This window comes from Aricia agestis, chromosome 4 (assembly GCF_905147365.1).
Source record: "Aricia agestis chromosome 4, ilAriAges1.1, whole genome shotgun sequence".
Classification (NCBI taxonomy): domain Eukaryota; kingdom Metazoa; phylum Arthropoda; class Insecta; order Lepidoptera; family Lycaenidae; genus Aricia; species Aricia agestis.
The window spans coordinates 2,803,285-2,828,314 of NC_056409.1; the positions used below are offsets into that span (position 1 = coordinate 2,803,285).

Below are 25,030 nucleotides of genomic sequence, written 5' to 3' on the forward strand. Positions count from 1 at the left end.
GCAGATCACAACATTCAATGTTGTGATCTGCCGACTCGGTTTGAACTTTGACATGATCCGACCAAATGACGTTGGTCTGTCAACTGCCTACGAATCAATTTCCTCGATGGTATATGAAGATTCATTAAAATGGAACTACCTAACTTTGTTTTTACCTGTCTACATTTTCATCATTTTTTTATGAAATAAGGGGGCAAACGAGCTAACGGGTAACATGACGGAAAGCAACTTCCGTCGCCCATGGACACTCGCAGCTTCAGAAGAGCTGCAGGTGCATTGCCGGCCTTTCAAGAGGGAATAGGGTAATAGGGTAGGGGAGGATAGTTAACGGAAGGGAATAGGGGAGGGTAGGGAAGGAAATAGGGAAGACCGTAGGGCCTCCGGTAAACTCACTCACTCGGCGAAACACAGCGCAGGCGCTGTTTCACGCCGGTTTTATGTGAGCCCATGGTATTTCTCCAGTCGAGCCGGCCCATTTGTGCCGAAGCATGGCTCTCTCACGATTACAATTGCAAATTATTCTAGCTTTCCTAACTCCTAAAACTCTCTTCATTCTCAAAACGTAGCATTAACTTATCCCAAAATAATCCCTCCTTGATTGGAACTAACTCTGGTGGAAGTTTGTAGTTTGATTGAAAATAATCCGCAAGATATGAGGCTCGTATGCCTCGAGTTTCCCAACTACCAAGTTTACCGACTCAAATAATTCCTCCTACCTGTTTAACATACTCCACGGGAGAATTTGTTATTATAATAATATGACGATGAATATTAGCAGAGACAAAATTATGGAATCAGAAAATTGTTTAAGTCGTTCAACAAGAAAAATAGATTTAACAGGACTCAACAAGTTTATTAATTAATTGCATAAATTGTGTTAACCACTTTTCACTTAATAAAATTTTATAATAAGTACAAGAACAATTTCAATAAAATTAAATAACAAAGTTTTAATAAAATGCGAATCATGATTACCTACATCACTTCTGAATTTTTCATCACTTCTGACTACTTAATAATAATAATAGTATAAATGCAAAAGTGTGTTTGTCTGTCTGTTACCTCTTCACGCCCAAACCGCTGAACCGATTTTGCTGAAATTTGGCATGGAGATATTTTGAGTCCCGGGAAAGGACATAGGATACTTTTTATCCCGGAAAAATGTACGGTTCCCGCGCGATGAACGAATTTCGGCGCAACGGAGTTGCGGGCATCATCTAGTTACTTATATAATAAGGGTATAACATTATAAATTTTGTCAGAAGAAGAATCACATAGAAATCACTCTAGATGTAGTACTAATAAAGCCTTAAATTTTTTTCAAAGGGTCAAAATTTAATGAAGTCCTCCAAGGGTCTCCCGATCAGGTACTGGTTGAAGATGTCGTGCTGCTTCCTGATGATGGCCGTCCACACGGAGTCCTGCGTCGCCGCCGCCACCCTCTTGTAGTTGTCTTTCATGTACTGGTTCGCCATGTTCACTGGAATCATAAAACATAATATTATATACTATATATGTGCCCCCCGTATAGAGTTCACTGTGAAAGTGGCAAAAGAGAGAAAAAAATAGGGCAAGTGCGAGTCGGACTCGCGTACGAAGGGTTCCGTGCCGTTATAGAGCAGCCCAAGTTTAATTGTCATTTTATTATTAAATATTAAAGTATAAATACAACTGAGTATTCTATACACATTTCAAGTGCCCTTTTTTTAGCCATTATTGATAGCTACCTTTAGCCATTATTGATATCCAGCAAAAAAATAGCGAAAAAATCACGTTTGCTGTATGTATTTAATTATTTTGTTTTTAGTATTTTTTGTTATAGCGGCAACAGATATACACAATCTGTGAAAATTTCAGTCTAGCTATAGCAGTTCTTGAGATACAGCCTGGACTGCCTGCAGACAGACAGATATACAGACGGGCAGACATCGAAGTATTAGTAATAGGGTCCCGTTTTTACCCTTTGGGTACGGAACCCTAAAAGCGGACGATGCGGCAACGATCAGCCTCAAATAGAAGACAAGATGAGCGAGATACAAACAACCACAGACATAGATTAAGATCTATGTCTGTGCAAACAACTAAAAAGTAGGTATAGATCTTTGCTAAAATACCAGGCTGGGCTACGGTAGCGCTAGAACAAGAGAGAAGGAAAAGTTTTGTCTAGCAGTTGTATAGCATATTATGCTTTTAAAATTATACTGACATAATCTACCATTAACAATAATTATGCTCATTTGAAACGCATTTCGTCGCACGAAAGGCCGGAAGTGTAAAATGTTGAGGGGTAGTTTATTACGTCTTGGACTTTTTTTACACCACGATTTTAGTGTAAAAACGCGGTTACCACCCAATAGTGTCCGCACCGGGTTTATATTGGATTTAGAGTGGTGTCACATACTATAATATCGTGAATTGTCATCCAAACTAAACGTGTATGCAAAATTTTCAGCTCAATCGGTTAAACATCAACATTGAGTTCTAAAATTCCACCCAAACATAGATACTTATATACATACAGAGCAAGTTAAATAAAAGCTTTTAAAATAATATATATTTCTTCACATACTCAGTCCCGAACTGGTAGAATCAGTCTTCTTGAGAGCCAGGTCGAGTGTGCCCAGCAGTTCGCACTTGAGGGTGAAGTCTCCGAGCTGCAGGTGAGTCGCGTCACGTTTCCTCACCTTCTCCAGTTCTGAATCTACGCTCACCAAGTATCTGCCTGTAAAAAAAATCGTATGTGATCCCTTGGGGCAGCTACTCATGGCATAATTTGGTATTTAACTCTATGTTTGCTTTTTAACCGACTTCAAAGAAGAGGTTTATTAATTCAACCCGTATGTATGTAATATTAGTTAGTCTATATCAGCGTCTGAACAAATGTGCCAAATTTAAAAAGTGTATGTATGTATGTATGTATGTTTTTATGTTTGTGTTGACTTAACGCGACCAAATTACTTAGGTCCGCCATCTGCCTAGGAATCAACTTCTCTGATAGTACATACCAAATATCAACAAAATTGGTTCAGCGGTTTAGGCGTGAAGAGGTAACAGACAGATAGATACACTTTCGCATTTATAATATTAGTATGTAGCCGGATAAACTAATATTATAATGATATTTACCTGTTTTCATGGTATAGTCTCCTCTTGAGGTGATGAAGAAGAAGTTAGTGGAGACTTTGTACCGACCCGCCAGGCTGATGTTGGGGCAGTCATACTGTAGCTGGAGGTGCGTCAGGTCCTCCGATATACTGGAATAATGAATAACTCACACTCGTAAACCAGGCGCGGTCGCAGCCTGAAATTTTGGGGGGGGGTCACTTATTATACTAAAAATTTATTGGCAAAAATTTCCTTTTATTATTTGGCAAGATTTTGAGATTTTTCAATTTGACCTTAGATTTGGGGGGGTCATGTCCCCTGTGATCCCCCTTCCTTCGGACCGCGCCTGGAGTAAACAGATAACGAGTAGACCGACTCAGGAGAGATCTCGTTACGTTTGACGCACAGAAATGGATATAGTGTTTGACGTATATTAGTATGTCATAATATCCACAATCATATCGGTCTGCGCGCGCCGTTCCTCAGCATTATGAAACATGTCGAAATCGGTACTCGCGCCCAATTCGCGTATATTCGCCCGTTTGTTTGAAGTCGAGCTACTCCTTAGTTCTGTCTACTCTGCTATGAATCAAAGAAATTGATTCATAGGCAATTGACAGACCACCATTTGGTCGGATGATGTCAATTCAATGTTATTGGGTTGATTCAGACCGCAACGCAACGCGTAGAGGCATTTCTAAAATATGGATTTGACAGATTCGTAAGACGTCTCACGCAAATTGAAATCTGTCAAATCCATACAAATTTTTGCCGTGCCGCGCCTCGCCTCGTCGCGTTGCGGTCTGAATTGACCTTTAATATCGGCTTGGTTTGACGTAACAAGACCAAATAACGTAGGTTATACCATAGTAAAAGGAGGGGAAGTAGGATAACTCCGGCCCAATCCGCGATATAATTACCTACTGTCTTAGGGTTGTCAATTTTAGGCGGCGCGGAGGCGCGGCGGTTTGGTGTGGGAGCGGCCGTCCGCGCTTCGTTCGCGCAACCGCATGAACAGCGGCAACGTCGCGGTCTCCCGACTTTTAATAAAAAGTAAATCTTTTTTTTATTTTTTAATCCATTTATTTAAGGTCGCTTAGAACATCAAGGTTATCAGCGACCACAAGAACAATTACATTAATTTAAATCAAGGTATAAATATTACAACATTTTAGGAATCGTAGAACATTACAATACATATCCGGTTCACTTAATATAAGATATCTGTCACTGCTAAGGTTAAATATTTGTCTTTCAGAAACATAACTAGTACATTCAAATAAAACATGTTTCACAGAGAAGGCCATTCCCAATATTTGATCTATCTCTGGTTTTGCCCTACTAGAGATAGGAATAGCTCACAATTGACATAAAATATATGTCTCTAATGTCTAACGGCCGTTCCCAATATTTGATCTATCTCTGGTTTTGCCCTACTAGAGATAGGAATAGCCCACAATTGACATAAAATATATGTCTCTAATGTCTCTAATGTCTAATGTGAGCTATTCCTATCTCTAGTAGGGCAAAACCAGAGGTAGATCAAATATTGGGAACGGCCGTTATGTGAGCTATTCCTATCTCTAGTAGGGCAAAACCAGAGATAGATCAAATATTGGGAACGGCCGTAAGACAAGTCTTAGGAGTGCTTTTCGTGATATAGTGTATATAAGATGCTTTGGTATGGCCTATTCTCAGACGCGTTAATACACATTGGTCTTCTCTATTTAATTTTAAGCTATATTTAGTCTCACCTTTTAATACATCTTGTCTAAAATAATGCAAATTAGAGGTTTCTGAATTCCAATTTTGGTTCCACGTAAGGTTCATTATGTTGTATAGGTCTCGTTTGGCGTCGAAAAGTATGATAGGTATTTCGTTACTAGTGCAGGGCATCGAACTAACTTCCCTAGCCACTTTGTCGGCTTTTTCATTACGGTCTATTCCCTGGTGAGAGGGTAACCATATAAGTGTTACATCAACTGATAGTTCTTTCAACTGAAAAACGACAGAGTGTATCAATTGTATGAGGGTTTTCAGAAAAGCAGTTTTGAGCAGCTAAAAGGAAAGACTTCGAATCAGTAAAAATTGCGTATTTTGAGCTTACAGGATTTGTTAAAATCATTTTTACGGCACAGTAAATTGCATAGGCTTTACAGATAAATATAGAATATTGTTTAGGTAAACTGATTGCGGTGGAGTGAGAATCGAGAATAATGGAGCAGCCGGTTCCGTTATTAGTTACAGATCCGTCTGTGTATATAAATTTAAAGTCACGATAATTTTCAAGTAGTTCTAAATAAAGTGTACGATAAACTAAAGCATCCGTAGATTCTTTACTATAATCGCAGAGGGATAAATCCACTCTAACATTATTTTTTATCCATGGGGGAATAGGATGATTATGTCGAGCAAATAATTTAGGAAAATATTTAAAGTTTCCAAGTATTCATTCAGACGTAATCTTAGTGGAACCGGCAGTCTCACTTCTGTCTGGAATATATTGTGTAGATGATCGACCGAAATAATATCATTAACAGGATTTAACGGAGTTGATGTAACATTATACGTATAAGAAAGACAAAGCTTGATTCTTCTTAGCCACAAAGGAAGTTCACCTGATTCTACAATTAAGCTGTGAGAGGGACTAGTTCTGAATGCCCCTAAACATAACCTTAGGGCGGTATTTTGAATAAAATTTAAACTGTTTAATAAATTTTTATTGGATGAATCATAAATTATTGAACCATAATCAAGCTTAGATCTTATTATAGCACGATAAACATTCAACAAAGAATCTTTATTAGAACCCCACGTAATAGACGATAAAACTTTAATAATATTTAAATGTTTCAGACAGTCGGCTTTTAACTTTTTAATGTGCGCTTTCCATGTATGTTTACTGTCAAATAACATACCAAGAATTTTAATACAATAAGTTCTCGTAAGCGGATGGCCATTGATTATTGAAAGGATTATTTTATCTGGAAAATATAATGAACTCTGTCTTAGATTTAGAAAACTTAAAGCCATTTTCGTGGGACCATTTCTGATTGAATTGAGATCATTTTGAACAGATGTATCAATATTTTTACCAACGCAATACACAGTCAAATCATCAGCGAAAAGCAAACCCTTGACTGGAGACTTTATGACAGTAAGGACATCATTAATAGCTAAAATAAATAGGATTACACTGAGTACAGAACCCTGAGGAAGTCCATTATCGATTTCAATAGGATCAGAACATGTATTATTTATTTTTACTTGAATTTTTCTATTGGACAGGAAATTATTTACAAACATAATATCATTTCTTGTAAATTTTAGTCGTTTTAAGGCATGAAGCACCACCTTTTTTGAAACCATTTCGTAAGCCTTCTCAATGTCCATTGATACTGCTAATAGGTGACCTTTGAGAGCTAAGCCATCACAAATAGCTGAATCTAGTAATACTAAATGGTCATTTGTCGAACGAAATTTACGAAAGCCACTTTGGAATGGTGATATAAGTTGTTCATGTTCTAGTTTCCAACGAAATGAAAATCCCCTCCCCCCCCATGAAAAACTATGGCTATTAAAATCACCAATCAAAAGAAATGGCTTCGGAAGTTGATTAATTAAATCAATCAAATCTTGCTCAATTAAAGCAGTACTATTCGGTAAATAAATATTACATACAGTTATTTTGGTAGGAAAATTTATAATACAAACAACGGCTTCTAAATTCGTATTAAGATTGACTTCTGATATAAAAATATTAGACTTAATATAAGACACTACACCACCACTTGCATGGGAAATATTATTTCTATTTTTAGATATAGCAGTATATCCTGGAATTTGATGACAATAATTATTTTTAAAGTTAGATTCTTGTAGGCAAATACAACTAGGGTTCCATTCGGATAGTAAAATTTTTAATCTTTGTTTACGTTGATAAAAGCCGTTGACGTTCCATTGCAATATATCTAACCTAGACATTTCCAATCAGCTAACACTAAGTCATTAGTAGATGAGGAGGTTCTTTTCTTTTTACGTGAATTCTTGGCTAAATCTTTTGATGACAGTGTGTCACTTAAGTAAGTAGTGTCCTCAGACATATTCTCTGAATCTGTATCGCTCATTGAAATTTGTTCCGAATATAAAGTTTCAGTAAATTGCGGTTGCTGGTTATCAATAGCAAGGGACGACTCAGATGTGGGTGGGTGTGGTCTTTTGAAGGAGTCCAGTGGTTGAAAATCTGCGGTAACAATATTTGCTGTGTCCCGTATTTCCGTAGGTATACTTTTATTTGCGGTGTTTACATTTTCAGGACATTTGCTTGCGACATGTCCCTTTTTTTTACAAATAAAGCAGGTCATGGAATCCGAAGAGGTGTATATCCAGTATGTGCTGCCATCGAAGTGAATTTGAATACGATCAGGTATTTTTTTCAGGTCTTCTGGGGATATGTACGTTTGACGTCGAAAACTTAAAATATGATTAAAGCCGAGATCGCTTAAGCCAGCCTTTATAAAACTTACTGGAGATACTAATTTTATATCCAATTCGGCCAATTTATTCTCCAGTATGGTATGTGGAATAATTGGACACACGTTGGAGAAAATAATACGTTTGTTTCTAGTAATTAGGGGTCGAATAGGTAATTTCTTGTTGTTTATTATAATGCACTGATGTTTATCTACTAATTCATCGGCAATATCTTTGGAAGACACGAATACGCAAATTCTATTATTAGACATTCGACTCAGGAATCTTATTTGGGTGGAATCAATTATTTTTGCAAGCGCATACGCGTATTCTTTAACCGGGGTGTCGTCAACTGCATCTATGAGAACGGCTTGTTCTTTGGTGGGGAATGCGACAGTTTGGGTAACAGACGAGTAGCTCGGTTGAGATTCCATCAACAACACTTACACCGCCTCGCGCGAGCGCGGGCGCAGTTCGCTCGATAGGTACTCACTAAATAAACACGTAGACGATTAATACGCGCACGTGCAAACCCAGCGGCGCACCGATAACGACTGTGAGTAAATCTTTATTGTGCATATTTTGGCCATTTTTCGTGCATATTTGCATGCATATTTCGGCACTTTGATCGTGCATATAATCCGATGTCTAAATAAAATGTTATAAAAATACCCTGTAAAACAATATTAAAAACTAACGCCTGCCTCTTATACTTCAAATGTGTTGTTATGATTCGAACTTTGCTTTCTGTGTATTGTAACTTATTTTTAATTACGATTTAAAATAAGTAATTGACTGAAAGTAGTTAGTTAATATACGGTCTACAACACAGAGAAATCGGCAAATTACTATTACGTAAACAATGCAATAGCGGCAAATTAGTTGACGGATCAAAAGTGCATAAAACATTATCTTATTTATACTATGTTCTAGTGGGAAAGAAGATCTACCTACCTACCTATTCCTTTGCTATTCCTTTGTGTGATAGAAAAGTAATACAATAAAAAAGGAGTAAGTAGGTATCTGATTATCAAGTAAAAATTATTATATTATGCTAGAATAAGTGAGTAATACTGACCTTTCCTGTTCAACAGGTAATTTAAACAAAAACAATTCTGGAATTGCTGCATTACTATTAAAACACCCAAACACACAGCAATATCTATTACTCCTGCGATTATTTATATATTTTTGATTCGTTTAGCCGTGGCGCGGCAGCGTAAAGTGTTAGCCCCGACTTATTATGCCGAAATATTGTCCGAGATTTTGTTGTGTGCCGTGTGGCGACGCATTGATACTATGGCGCACACATACAAGCCGCGCGTGGTGCCTTTGTATGAAGATAAATTACTTCCCCTCCTTTTACTATTGTTATACGTATATAACATAAATGAGTAGGTATTACGAAAAACACAGATGGTATAAAGTATAGTTTTCACAGTATATAAATATAATAATAAGACTGGCAGCGAGTATTGGCTTGGTATATGCCGCGTGTGAAGTTTTTCAAGCCAGGCCAAACTGTTCACACGCGGCATATACCAAGCCCATACTGGCTGCCAGTCTTATTGGCAGCCAGTACTGGCTCTGTGAAAACTATACTTAAAACGAAAATAATTGTTTTTACCATGACTTTCCAAATCTACTGGGTCAAAATGAATATGGTTTAAAGTAATTCGCGAGGACGGAATTAGGCTACTTGTCACTGGAATTTAATCGCTAGTTGCACGCTTAAGCTGCTCAACCATTTTCGGCGGTATTTGGCTTCCATATTTAGACCCGGGAAGGGACATAATCTTGTTTTTGTCAACCTGAGGCAACAACTAACAGCTTAGAACTAAAATATACAAAACGTCTACATTATCCCAGGATCGATTGTTTAATAAAGTCTACATTATTCAAGCTTTAAGCTGCACGAGCTAAAACTTATTCATCTCGGCTTTTGCGTGAACGTAAAAAAAAACCTGAACTTTCGCTTTAATAATATTAGAATCCTTTGTCTTGTTTGCGTGTTAGTGGTGATAAAACCCACTGTATATTATCATCAGTATATAATATTATTATCATAATAATTTTCAGCCTTATATTATAAGAAATATCTTACATGGTTTTAGCTTTATTTTGCTCTACCGTAGTCTGTTTTTTTTTAATAAGGCTTTATTATTCTTGGTAAGTAACACAGGATATGTCATAAAGTTTGCAACTTCATATTGCAAAGTCGCTAGGCGTGGGTCAATTCACACTGCAAAATCGCAAGGCGTTGCAATAACTTTTATATGACCTATTCAAATTTGGAACAGGCGACCATCGAGATTTGAGGACGTCAAGTCAATTAATTCATCTTGTATCTACTTGTGTCGTTAATAAAGTCCAGTTTTCAGTGTCTCTTTTGAAAATGCACCCTAAGGGTCAATTCAGACCGCAACGCGACGAGGCGAGGCGCGGTGTGGCATAAATTTGTATGAATTTGACAAATTTCAATGTCGCCATGCCAATCTGTCAATTCAGTACAAATTTAGAAATGCATCTACGCATCGCGTTGCGGTCTGAATCAACCCTTATATGGATTTGACAGATTCGCAAGACGTCTCACGCAATTGAAATCTATCAATTCAGTTTAAATTTAGAAATGCGTCGCGTTGCGTTGCGTTGCGTTGCGTTGCGTTGCGTTGCGTTGCGTTGCGTTGCGTTGCGTTGCGTCGCCATATTTATTTAACTAATAGGAAAACCAACAGCTTGATTAAAGTACAATAGCAATGTAACTAGGTACTTAACATAAAGCCAATTAGAGGTTCTCACGAGTAGGTGATACAGCTATTTACATTTAGAATCTATTTATATGATAAACCTAATATATAAATATCTAACTTTGATATTACTTGGGACAGGATGGAAGACCAATTTGTAGCAAAGTAGTTTTTATTATATATAGTTATTTTGACGCATAGGCATAGCCGTCCACACTAGCGCTGCGCCATCACAGCGTTATTACGACGCAGTCTAAGGGTCAATTCCGACCGCAACGTGACGAGGCGAGGCGCGACGCGACGCGACCTATATTTGTATGGATTTGACAGATGTCATCAGCGTGAGACGTCTTGCGAATCTGTCAAATCCATACTAATTTAGAAATGCATCTACGCGTCACGTTGCGGTCTGAATTGACCCTTAATGTCAACACCCTCTCCCGCTTCGTCTCGGGGGCTGCTGTCCGTCGTGTGTGCGTTGCAACGACGCAGTGCGCCGTGTGCACACCTTGGTTATTTGTATGTAAAACAACGCAACGGCAGCGCTGCGTTGGCGCAACGCTGACGCAACATGCCGCGTGGATTGGTTCTTACACTTCGCGTTGCCTGACCCGAAGGCTTAAACTTACATAAAATATATTACTTATATTAAATTACCTTAGGTTCTTGTATTCACAGCCTTGCAATCCCGTCAAGGTGCTGTTATAGAACTGAAAGTCCAGGATTGGTAGCTCTCCGTCTATGTAGCCTAGGAACATGGGATCTATGGGTTCCACCCCATCTTCTGAGGCGGAGTACGAGGCCGCCTCCTGAAGGTTCCTCACCAAGCACTCCGAGTCGCTAATGTCACATGGTGATTCAACTGGAGATAATAGAAAAAATGTTTTACTTAAATAAAAAAAATGGAACATATGAGATACCCCTGTCTTACGCCGCGCCGGCAGTCTGATCCTCCTCCGTCTTAAGATTTTTTATTTTTTTGATCACTTATTGTTTGTGTTTTAATTTTTTACCCATCCCAAATTAATTACTTAATTCTACAGAAAAACAAACACTCTAAAGAGATTGATCCATATAAAGGTCTACCAGAATCTGATGGTAAAAAGTGAGAAAATAAATTGACTCTAGCAATACCGGGGTAATTGGAATAAAACATTTTGATCCTTTTTAGGGTTCCGTAGCCAAATGGCAATGGCTGTCTGTCTGTCTGTCTGTCCGTCCGTATGTCACAGTCACTTTTCTCCGAAACTATAGGAGCTATACTAGTTGCAGCAGTAGTAGCTTTGGTCTGTAAACCGCATTAATATTATGATACAAAAATGGAAAAATAATTAAAAATTTTAGGGGTCCCCATAGGTACAACTGAAAAATAGATTTTTTCATCTAACCTATGTGTGTGGGGTATCTATGGATAGGTCTTCAAAAATCATATTGAGGTTTCTAATATAATTTTTTTCTAACCTGAATAGTTTGCGAGAAAGACTCTTCCAAAATGGTAAAATGTGTGTCCCCCCCCTCTAACTTCTAAAGTAGGGGCATGATAAGTCTAAAAGAAATATATGATGTACATTACTATAATAACTACCAACGAAAATTGGTCTGAACGACATCTAACAAGCAGTTTTTTTTTATACATCATAAATGATAAACCTTAATTTAACTTTCATTTATTCAACTGAAATATAAAAATAAATCAAAAACCTTTTAATGTAATTTATATATAAAAATAAATCAAAGGCCTATGTGTGTTAAGCATACAAATTTAAAAAATTATCCAATGATCAAGGATATTTTTTGAAAATATGCCAACAAAATTTGCCATCAGATTCTGGTAGACCTATACATTAGGTACAAGGCCAACCTGAGACATGCTGTCACGAAATTGTTTGCCGAAACTCGAAAGTCGTAGAGTTTTAAACAACTTACAGTTCTACAGGGACAACGAGCGTATTTTAAGCTACTACTGATGATGATGATGATACTTCCATGATGGTATGGAGAGGCCCTATTGTTGTAAGCGCTGGCTGATGATGACGAGCTGTATAATGGCGCGTGGTATCGGCGCGGCTGTCAGTAAGATCGATGTGCAGGATTCCTGAGTGATGAGACCGCGCACCTGTGATCAATCTATGGACTATGACTAACGCGTATTGTTGCTGTCCCCTAACTATGATTGGACAAAATGTTTGGGTGTTCCATTTCTTATTGGGTGCGGTGGTAGAGATTTAAAAATAAGTTTAAAACATCTCCACTAATATGTATTTATAAATGTAAAGGCGTGCGTGTCTGTCTGTTTTCTCTTTACGCTTAAAATGCTGAACTAATTTTGATTAATTGGTATACTGGTATTTGGTATCTCAGGAAAGGACATGTGTGCCCAATTTGGCCATATATATATCCTATCTGGGGGCACGGCAGTGCCTCCGCCAAGTCGATAAAGAAGCTTACATATTATACCCTTATATGACTACTTTCACAGTCAACGGCTATGTGAAAAACGTACTCACAGCGATTATACAGCCATTGTGCTTCTTGAGATAGTATAGTTTTTGTTGCAGAAAAATGTACAGTTGCGAGCGTCATATAGGTATAATAATTATTATAAGGCATCATAAAGTAACACACAAGAAGTCTTATATTTTATCCTTTTACTAAAAATAGGATATAATGAAGTTTTATTATCGGCGCTGTTGGAAAAATCATTATTTTTACTACCGGAAAATCAAAAACAGTTTCCATGAACAATAATATTAGAAATGAATTAAGTCCATGACCTACATGAATTTTAATGTACTGGTAACAACTTATTTTCCAACGATGAGCATCGATCACGATTTAACTGAATAGGATCACGATTATAACATTTTTACAAAAATATCATTTCTAAATCTGATTATTTTCATAATAAAAATCAACCTAAATTCTTGTATAAGAGTACCCCAAATTGGTGATTAAGGAGCAAAGCAATAAAATAAATTATAGCTAAAAGTGCTCTCGATCACGCTGGCTTTTAAAAAACTATAATCAGAACAATTTAAGGTGGCACCAGAACAATCTAAGGTGGTCTTGGACCTTTCTAGTCTAGGAGCTATGTGAAAAATACTCGCACTGCATTCTGCCAACTTCAGAATAAAATTGAATTCTTGTAATGAAACAGACTGTTATATTTTAATCGGACAACGTCTTGGTTACCTCTTTGTATGATAATCTCCAACTATTTATGAATTTGAAGTGATTAATTTTAATACATACTGTGTTCACATCGTGTATGCAAAATACGATATCACCCTTAAAACTTTACTTCATTGTCAATCGTGGTTTGTATAGAAAATTACAAATTTTTGGATAGGGATTCAATGACCGCTACAGACAAAATTCCGAGATTTAAGAATAGATTAAAAACGGTTCACCTATTTGAGAATTCATGTAACGAACACACGTCAAACCTACAGTTACAACCATAAAGTTAATATACCTAGCGGAATAGAGCAACAATCTCGAGCTGTCCAACGTAAACAAAATTGGTTTTGTTTACGTTTGACAGCTTTAAAAAAATATGTGTACGTATACACTCACACAAGCATGATTGAACATGAATGCTATGAGATTAAATTGTCAACGTGCGGCACGTGCCGACTGGACGTCAAAAAAAGAGTGCTGCTGTCATGTATCACACGTCTCTTTTTACCACGCAGTGTTACTGATGGTGACATCTCTCTTGCTCAGGCCTTTGTTTCTCTATTCCGCTAGGTATATTAACTTTATGGTTACAACACACCTCCATTTTCATGTGCGAAAAATATTCATAAAGGTATTTTCGTGAAACTTACATGGTTCCAGCACAGCTGAGCCGATTAATAAGATGAAATATAATAGGAGCATTGTTCAGTGTTTTCCCACAAGATAGCGACTACGACTGTGTCTTACCGTGACTAACTATTTAACTATTATCGTGCAATTATAAAGACCAACACGAATACTTGTTTTGCTTAGATAGCGAGTGCTTTGCTTAGTTAGATAGCGCAGGTTTGCCGCATTCGTGGAACATGGAATGGCTTATCGCTATACCAGGTGTAAAAAGGTCACCTTTTTGTACTCGTGTAAAACGGACATTGTAAATTGTAATGTATTATGTAAGGCAGTGGTTGGCAAGCTTTTGGCAGGCAAGGGCCACAAGGTGGCAAAACAAACTAAGGCGGACCGCTGGCCTCATACTCGTATTAACCCTAGAACCTCAGTATACCAACACAATATAATGAAGGGAAATAAGTGTTTGTTATAAAATGACACAAACAGCTACGTTCTTGAGAGGCAATTACTACTGGCAATATTAGAAAACATTGTTTTTGATACGTTATATAACTTTTTCATAGCACATTCAGGGGCCACAAGTTAGACGTTCGCGGGCCGCATGCGGCCCGCGGCCGCGTGTTGCCGGCCGCTGATGTAAGGCATGATAAAAGTAGCAGTTTACACAATTAATATGTAAAACTAGCGGTTGGCCGCGGCTCCGCCCGCGTGGATGTCGGTGAGCGCTGCAAAAAGCATACCCAGTAAAGACTCGGTCAGCAAAATGATTCCCAGGTCAATTCACAGACTCCAACACTAACAATATCGTCGACGCAGTCATTATACGCTGGCTGCACCCTGCACAGATTGTCTTCCTCCCGCACGCGCACTATCGTAATATTTTAATTTCGCCATAATTTCAAAACCAAATGTCCAATTTTATTCATTCAAAGACCAAATATTATCTACATAAACTGTACTTAGTGATGGAATAACTTATTTTGGTAAGAATTAAAAGAATGAGTAAAATAAACGCGTTTAAATATAGTCCAAAAAAATTTCAAGATTTTTAAATAAAAAAATGGTTATTGTGCCTCACTCGACATAGATACGTATAGTGTGTCGCGGACTTTTTTGTAGATATTGATAAGTTCTACAAATACTACGAACATTTTATGATTCTATCTTTTATAGTTTAGGCAGCTTAGGTAAAATAAGTAACTTTTCTGGTTGATTTTTTACACCTTGCGTCCGAAGAACTCAAATATCTTACGGAACCCTATTTTTTCGAAAATAAAATTAAGCCTATGTTCAGCAAAAATAATGTAGAATTCTAATGGTAAAAGAATTTTTCAAATCGGTCCAGTAGTTTCGGAGCCAAACAAACAAAAAATCAAATCTTTCCACTTTATAATATTAGAGTAGATTTATCGTTCCAGTTAATATTAAAACTGCAAGTTATATACATATTTAGAATCAGTATTTAAAATCTTTATTTTGATACCCTACTCGATATGCTTGTAGAATTCTTATTTTTGTTACCTCACAATTATATGGCGTCTAACATCTGCCATTTTGTTTTTTTTAAATATCACCTATCTAAGAACACTTGGGTTATTAAGACAAATCTAACGATAACTCAATTGTGAAAATCCGTTTAGTGGTTCTGGAGATACAAGGTAATAAAGAATATTACAAACATACAAGATACGCACCAAACACATAACCCTCCTGGCAGTCGGGTAATAAAAAAGAGAGAATTTTTCCCCTTCCTTACCCAAATAGTAACGCCAATACTGTATTGAAAATCTTAAGGATAACAAATAAGAGTAAAATTATTTTTAAACCAAAATTGAAACCGACTTCCAAGGCCGCAAGGTAAAGACAATAGTAATTTTCTTAAATTAACTAAAAAGTATTAATTAATAATTCATATTCTGTAGGTACTTAGTATTTCTGTTCTCAATCTTCATAATTTGAAGTCGATACCAGTCATATAAGTTGCAGTTATATTTTGTCATGGAACTGGTGATTAGATTAGCCGGTAGTTGGTACCGACTTCAAAATAATGAAGACTGAGAACAGAAATACTGAGTACCGAATATGAAAGAAAAAAAAGGAATTATTTAATAGTTTTTAGTTCATTTAATCTAGATCTACAAAAAAAGCGGTAAATTATGTGCAATTTAAAAAAATTGAAGTTGCGCTAAAGTTAGATGCTACGGAGTAAAAAAATATGAAGATTGAATACAGAAATAGTTGACGAGTCCCCGCGACGTGTGTCCCAAAAAATATCCAGGAGTTCCCTCTATATCTCACAAATTTCAGTATCAGATCACCACTTTCGTAATCATTGTACCAAATTCGGGTTATTGTACCTCTATAAACAGTAAACACTAAATAGCAACAAAAGAGTTTTGAAAATCAGTCAACAAACGGTGGAACAATAATATTATAATCAAAGGCAAGATTTTTGATAATAATGTGATGATTCTTGGCATAATTATAGTGATGATGATGATTAGTATTATTGACACATTGACATAATAATATGCGTTTAGTTGTTGAAACAACGCCAAAATTTCCGAACATTTATCTATAAGGATTCAAGAGTTCTTTACAGCACCTTCGGAACCAGGGTGTACTTCGGCGCAAATTTTTATTTTTTTGTAGTTTAAGCTTAAAATCCTTCAGAAAAACGTAAAATCACTATATGTTTCCATATAAATTTTAAGGAGTCCTGTCGATTTCTCATGGATTGCATCATCAGATCGCCACTTTTGTGATCATGTTCGGGCTACATTTCATACAACAACAAAAGAATTTTGGAAATCGGTCTACAAACGACGGAGTTGTCCGCGAACCAATATAAAAATAGTGAAATATATCTTCCTCCTTTTCGGAAGTCGGTTAAAAAGTAGCCTAAGTTATGCCTTACTACATAAGCTATGTGCTAAAAAAAAATCCCGTCAAAATCGCTCCAGCCATTTAAGAGATTAGCCGGAACAAACAGACAGACAGACAGACATACAGACAAAAATTGTAAATAAATTGTAAATAATTAAATATTACAAACAGACACTCCAATTTTATTTACAGGGTGTAACAAAAACAAGTGATAATACTTTAGGGTGTGTACGTGTTCCTTGTAGAGAGTTCACTGTGAAAGTGGCAGCGCTGAAAGACCAAAATTTTTTTTCACTTTTGTATGGGGAAACTCGTGACGCTCAGGCTCTTGCCCATACAAAAGTGAAAAAAAAATTTCGTCTTTCAGCGCTGCTACTTTCACAGTCAACTGTCTATAAAGAACACGTACACACCCAAAAGTATTATCACTTATTTTTGTTACACCTTGTATATGTATGTATAGATTTAACTTCGAAATTACGTTACGGCTTACGAGTCTTCGCACTAGATATTAACACTTGAACCGATTTTGAATAAGTTTAGCCAGCCTGTGTCTTTAAACGTGGTCTACATTTTATATCTGCATATGGCATAGACAATGTGGAAGGACATAGGCAAGTACATCATAATATCATCGAAATATTCGTAATTGATTTTACCACACCTTGTATAATGTATAGTATGTAAAACAGTCAAAACAGTCCCCATTTCTGTACTATTGTACAGGATACAAATGCCGCCAACAATCACTTGTATTAAACACAGCCTGGGGATATTGATTGTCCTGTTTTATTGGCGGAGCGTTCCGAGGAAGCGACATTTGTAAACTTGTTAAGTGGAGTAAAATTGGATCATCAATAGAAAATCGCAGGTGGAAACGCGGTGTTTAAGTTGATAGCAGCGGATAGTGGTTTAAGGTTTGCTAGAGCTGAAAAGTTAAATATAACAGGCACAAGAGGCATGAGCAATGGAATAAAATATTCTAATAGATCTGTAAAAAAATAGATACCTAAAAATTAAAAAAGATGTTCGGGAAAATTTCCCAAAAACAACAGAAAACGTGTTTAGAATCTTAAAATTATGAATGCAAAAGTCTATCTTATGTTTTCTGTCTGTCTCAGGTTGTCCAACCGATTGGAATTAATAAAATATCTTGACTATCAGGAAAGCACATTGAATAAACGAATTTTTGCTTAAACGAAATTGCAGGCCGTTTCACTATCCGATACGAAACTGAAATTTAAAATCCTGTCAGAATTCAAAATCCTAATTATATCAAATCTCATAATAATGATAGCGGCTAAAATCTGCGCCAGAATAAGTACAAAATGTCGTCAATCAGTGCGTAAGAAGTGAAAAAAGAAGCGAACCATTAATATCTCCGACAGAAACAGACCTTCATTACAATATAAGTAATATACAGTAGATCATCATACTTGTACATCCGCATCAAGCACGTAATTAGTAATAACTTATAAGTATGATTTCATTTTATAATTAAAACGCGCTATAAGTCGCGTTAAGTCCCGATTAATTTGAAGTATGATTTTATTTGAAAGCTCAAGAAAGCAGAATAGTATCGCGTGTATTGTGTGTTGAACTCTTTTTAGAGCAAGTTGGAATTTAAGGACACAGTTGAGCTACGCTACCGAATACCTGTCATAATGTGTATTGTTCCCTTATGATGTACTAACTACATTTTGGTGTAATTTCAGCTAGCTTTAGAAAGCAGAAATCAGTTCCACGTTACGCAGCTGTGAAACTTGTCTGTGTGTTAAGTGAGATTTGAGGACGCGGCTGACGTTACATTACTGTATAAATTTGTATTGTGCCTCGATCACGTCAGAGGCACTTCACAAAAATGTATCCCCCCCTAGTCCCTAATTAATTTATTCTTAATAAATTTTGTACGGAAATGTGTTGTTAATTGAACCGACTTTGCTAAAATTTGGTATGGAGATACTTTGAAGTAACAGTCAGACACACTTTCGCATTTATAATATTAACTAAGGATTCGTGTGACTGGAGCCTTACTTGAGCGTTATGAGAGTTATCGTTCTATACTGTTATGCTTCGATGGATCCATACTAACAATTAAAAAGCGAAAGAGTTCTGTTTGTCTGTTACCTCTTCACGCGCAAACCTCTGGATCGATTTTGCTGTTTGGTATGGAGATATTCTGAGTTCCGGATAAGGATACAGGGTACTTTTCATCCCGGAAAAAAGTACGGTTCCCGCGTGATAAACGAATTTTTGTGCAATAGAATTGTGGGCGTCATCTACTATTATGATAATCTTCGCACTGTTACAGTTAATAATGGACGTATTAACCTGTACAGTGATCGGCTAATTAAATCTATCCATTGAGGATCTTCTCATGTCCAGTTCAGCTAAGACCATAAAGTGAATATTTGAATTCATGAGTAGCGTGCTGACTGTCGGCCGTGGCACAGATTCGTCTCAGTGTCATCCGCCTTTCCTCGAATATCGCACAATAGATTCCCATCTCTATTAAATTGTCTACATTATATTCGGGGCTTTCACTGCTCACGACAATGGTGTTCTGTTTTCGTCTAGGGGCCGATTTAATTAGCCCTCTAGACGATCAATTTTATTGTGCAATATCACGTATTGTAGCATATTGTCGAACGTCTAGGGTTGATATTGAACGCGCCCTTTCGATCTTATTCTTAAATAAATTGTTCAATATAGACGGACACTTATATGACAGATGCTTCTAATATAGTGTTTATATTTTTACCAAATTGTCACAAGGAGTTAGGGGGGGGGGCACACATTTTGCCACTTTAGAAGAGTCTCTCTCGCAAACTATTCAGGTTAGAAAAAAATATATATTAGAAACTTTGAAACGTTGGTAGTTTTTATAGTAATGTACTTTGGAAGTTAGAGGGGTGGAGGACACACACACAGTTTACCACTTTGGAAGAGTCTCTGATGATTGATTTTTAAAGACCTATTCACAGATACCCCACACGCATAGGCTAGATGAAAAATTTTTTTTGTTCCAGTTGTATTGTAAGGTGGTGGTTCGGAGAAATGAAACCACTCGATGCTTGTGCTGTGACATATTAGTGTTGTGCCAAATTACATACATTATTTTACCTCTACATCATGATAAATTACAATGTAAGTATATATTTTTTAATATTTTTAACATAAAGTTTTATTCTATTTTTATGAATCACATCTACTGTACCTTTTTCATTTATAATTTCTACATTAGGTGACATATCTTTTACAACTTTATACGGTCCTGAATAAACATCCTCAAACTTATTACCTATTTCATTTTTAACTAAAATCAAATCATTTACTTTATAACTTACAGGTTTAATATTTTTATCATATCTTAGTTTCCTCTTTAATTTACTTTCTAATAAATTATTCTTAGCTTCTCTTTGAGAAAGTTGCAGCCTGTACCTCAATTCATTAGGATAGAAACCAGAGTTGTAAACTGGCTCAAAGTCTTGTGTTAGATTACTTGGAAGGGAACATTTTTTACCAAATACTAACTCATAAGGTGTGTATTGAGTTTCTGTATGAACTGTAGTGTTATAACCAAAACACTAGAAAGGGAGCCACATTTCAGGATGGTTGTCACATTGAATACGAATTTTTATGTGTTACCTCCAAAGCACCTATAGACTCGTGATGAAATGCTGTAGAATTGAGTTGTTTAATATTGAGTAGTTTACATACCTCTTTAAATATCTGAGATAAGAACTCCTTCCCTCTATCAGTTGCAACTTCTTTCGGCACTCCGTATCTAAGAATAAAATTATTTACAAAAGCTCTAGCTACTTCGTCAGATTTTTTGGAAATTAAGGGATATGCTTCAACGTATTTAGTGAGCTCACATTGCAGCGTTAAAGCGTACTTATAATCATTATCATCCACTTCTAAACGACCTACTAAATCTAAATATATTTTCTCAAAAGCAGTACTTTTATAGCTATTACTAATAAATCTTAACTCGACAGAATCCTTCGGTTTGATGTGGGTATTCACTACTTGAGGGTGATCAGTCCTCAGGTTAATGCTTACCTAATCCACCGGGGAATTAACCTTAAGTAATTTTTTCGCTTGTGCTCTTGTCATTACGTTAACTACTTTTTCATGCATTTCTTTTAAGTCTTTTGATGTTAAGATGATTTGAGACAGCGCATCTGCAGCTGCATTGTCTGAACCTTTAACATATTCTACCTCAAAATTATATTCTTCTAATGTCATCCTAAATTTCATGAGACGACTCGACGGATCTTTCATATTAAATAAAATTATATTCTTCTAATGTCATCCTAAATTTCATGAGACGACTCGACGGATCTTTCATATTAAATACTAAAGGTCTATGGTCCGTCAATACTTTAAATGGACGTCCATATAAATATGGACGGAAATACTTTACTGCCCAAACTATAGCAAGTAATTCTTTTTCTATTGTTGGATAGTTCTTTCCTCCTTTATTTAAGCTTCTACTAGCGTAGGCTATCGGTAAACCATTACTATTTGCCAAAATAGCTCCTATTGCATTATTGGATGCATCGGTTTGTAATATAAATTTATTTTGTTCTGAGAAATCTGGATACTGTAGAATTGGAGGAGATACTCGGCATTTCTTTAGTGTTTCAAATGATTGTTGGCATTTTTCATCCCACATGAACTTCATATTTTTTCTTGTTAACTGATTTAATGGGTATGCAATTTCTGCAAAATTAAGTATAAACTTTCTGTAATAATTAGTAACAACAACGAATCTTTTAACTTCATCTGTTGTAGTAGGTATCGGATAATTTTGAACTGTAGTAATTTTTTCAGGATCGGGTGATATTCCACTACTTGAAATAATGTGTCCTAAATAAAGAATTTCCTTTTTCAGAAAATCACATTTTAACGGATTTAATTTTAAATAAACTTTACGCAATGATTGCGCTGCCATTGATGAGTCCTCATCCTGAGCGGCCTGGATTGCATCCTTAAGTGAATCATAATTTCTGGCTGAAATAATGATTCACTTAAATCTACGACTTCGCAACCCGTCTGCAAATTGTTCAATAGCAAATTTTTCATTAATAGGCTTTAAAATATTATAGCATGGCTCATTGCCGTCGGATTGTGAAATCGTCAAATCTACAAATAATTCGGTAATTTCTTTCCCGTAATCTGAAATAGACCTGTCCGCTTGTTTCATGTTTTGCAATTTATGCTGAATTGAGGCTGCAGCTTTCTTACTCTAAAGAGTATTTTCATGTCATTAATTAATTCACTTACAGAATCATAAGATGACCTTAACTTTAATTTAGCCTCTACAGACAATTGACTTTTCAAAACAAAATTAATCAGCTTTTGCTTACACTCCTTTTCTTTTAATAACGAACTATAATATTGAATATTATCAATCAGCTGTTTAATGTTACATTCCTCATTTGTCATAACAGGTAAAAGATTTAAAGCTGTTCTTAAATCAAAAGAATCCATGGTTAATGACGAATCCGAGTTGCTTTTACACAATAACAAAATATCCTCATAGAATTCTAAGAATTTAGTACAATCATTATTTATTAATAAAATGTCCTCATTAGAAAAACATTTTTTCTGACACTTTTCCTCAAAATCAATTGACCAATTATTATAGCGCTCATAAATAATATTACTCTCGCTTAGCTTTATTTTTAATATATGTCCGTGTCTTCGTTTTGGTGCAATTAAATTAAATAAATTCTTATATCCTTTAACTCATTATATAATCCTTGAATTATTAAAATAGAAAATATCTAAAGTCCAATAAAATATTAAGAGTCCAAAGTTCATTCGTCTGCTGAGTCCATATCTGGTTTGTCACTTAATACTTCGTTCTGAGTACGCGTCAATATTTTATTTAATAATTATTATTATACTTAACGATTATTATTTAATGATTTTGAATTATTTAGATTATATATTTATTAGCACTTTTTTAAATTTATTATTATATTATTTTAATTTCTTGAATTGTCTTTTTTTTTACACTTTTTAATTTTTATTACTTTTTTATTTCACTTTATTAGCACATAATTATTTTTATTATGAGTATTTAATTATTATTTTTCTTCTACAATGTTTCTGAAGGCCCGTGACGCAGGAAAAAACATCTTCTTGCTGCCGTGCGAGTAATCTCCTTCTCAATCCATTTTCTGTGGCATCTTCTGTACTGCTTATAGGCCGTAACCACAAGGCTCGCCAAAATCAACAGGATCACGACTGTTAGCAGAATATTTGTTGTTGAAATATGCCAACGAATTTGTTCGACCTGCGTATCGTTTCGTCCCCCTGCAGCATTCTCGACGATGACCGTTGCTTCCTTAGATTGTTGCTTTCCCATCTCGGAACGTTGGCACAGGCAAGTTCGAAGGAGGACTCCGGCTAATTGATTTCATTGTTCCTATCTATCAGCAGCTATGAGGCACACGCGACGGATATGGAAACGGCTTCAAATTCGCGGCGCGACGGCTCACATGCAGGCGCCTGGCAGGGTCGCCATGTAAGGTGGTGGTACGGAGAAATGAAACCACTCGATGCTTGTGCTGTGACATATTAGTGTTGTGCCACATTACATACATTATTTTACCTCTACAGTAGGTACCTATGGAGACCCTAAAATTTTCAATAATTTTTCAATTTTCATATCAAAATCTTAATGCGGTTCATAGACTACATCTACTTACCAAGTTTCAATAGTACAGCTCTTATAGTTGCGGAGAAAAGTGGCTGTGACATACGGACGGACAGACAGACAGACAGACAGACATGACGAATCTATAAGGGTTCTGTTTTTTGCCATTTGGCTACGGAACTCTAAAAAGGTAGACCTTCCCACGTCTCGAAGTTTTCTAAAGTAATCGCGATCCAAACTCAATAGTTACTGGTCGTTATTACGTTCTTACACAATTTTTTTTTTATGAAATAAGGGGGCAAACGAGCAAACGGGTCACCTGATGGAAAGCAACTTCCGTCGCCCATGGACACTCGCAGCATCAGAAGAGCTGCAAGTGCGTTGCCGGCCTTTTAAGAGGGAATAGGGTAATAGGGGAGGGTAGGGAAGGGAAGGGAATAGTTGAGGGTAGGGAAGGGAATAGGGTAGGGGTTAGGGGATTGGGCCTCCGGTAAACTCACTCACTCGGCGAAACACAGCGCAAGCGCTGTTTCACGCCGGTTTTCTGTAAGAACGTGGTATTTATCCGGTCGAGCCGGCCCATTCGCGCCGAAGCATGGCTCTCCCACGTATGTGAGACCTTATTTGGTACCTGTACAAAAAACCTTCAGCTTTTATGAAATGACGAAGGTCGAACTACCCCTCCTACTATAATAGGCCAAGTCGTAAGTGATATTTATTTATGTACTAACAATAGGTGTATAATTTACTATCGTTTATTCAATAGGACAATAAAATGAGCAATGATTTATTGTACTGAGCCTAGTTCATGTTGATAGCAAACGCACGTTTGTGATTTATTGTTTTGTTGAATTGTGCACATAAATAAAATATTAGCTGATACGGTAAACGTTGTACGTAACATTCGTTATTTTGGGATATGAAAAATTCCGAAGGTTTGCAGATCTACTTATTAAGCACATAAAATTTCATCAAATTCGATCCACCTATTTCGGAGAAGTTTGGCAGCCAAAAGTCTTCTAACGCATCTGTATCTACACATTTTATCAGTCCTAGTAGAGTCACTGTAGCATTTTTGATAAGATTTTGTTTTTTTTTTTTAATTTTCTAGTTTTATCTTGTCATTTAGAACAATAACATTTTTTTAAATTCCGTTTGCTATCAGTACACGTAATAGAGGCACGCTTGTTAACAAGTCGAATTGAATATGCCTGGCCAGCTTTGTAAGCTCGCTGTGAGCTTATCGCGTGGAACAACAGCTTAACGCTCCCGAAACTTTCGGCAATCGATACCTTGTTATATTAAAACAAGGTAATTTTATCATAATATTATTTCA

The 25,030-nt window shown here is 36.3% G+C and overlaps 1 protein-coding gene across 1 annotated transcript; it reads right to left on the minus strand.

Annotated features, from left to right (window-relative positions):
• Positions 1-1,204: 1,204 nt before the first annotated feature.
• On the minus strand, positions 1,205-14,334 carry LOC121726486. Its single transcript, XM_042113874.1, has 5 exons — positions 14,156-14,334; positions 10,983-11,187; positions 3,127-3,254; positions 2,570-2,722; positions 1,205-1,480 (listed from the first exon to the last, which is right to left on the minus strand). Exons 1-5 carry the CDS (start codon positions 14,205-14,207, stop codon positions 1,329-1,331), a joined length of 690 nt encoding a protein of 229 aa, XP_041969808.1. The 5' UTR covers positions 14,208-14,334; the 3' UTR covers positions 1,205-1,328.
• Between the last annotated feature and the right edge of the window lie 10,696 nt (positions 14,335-25,030).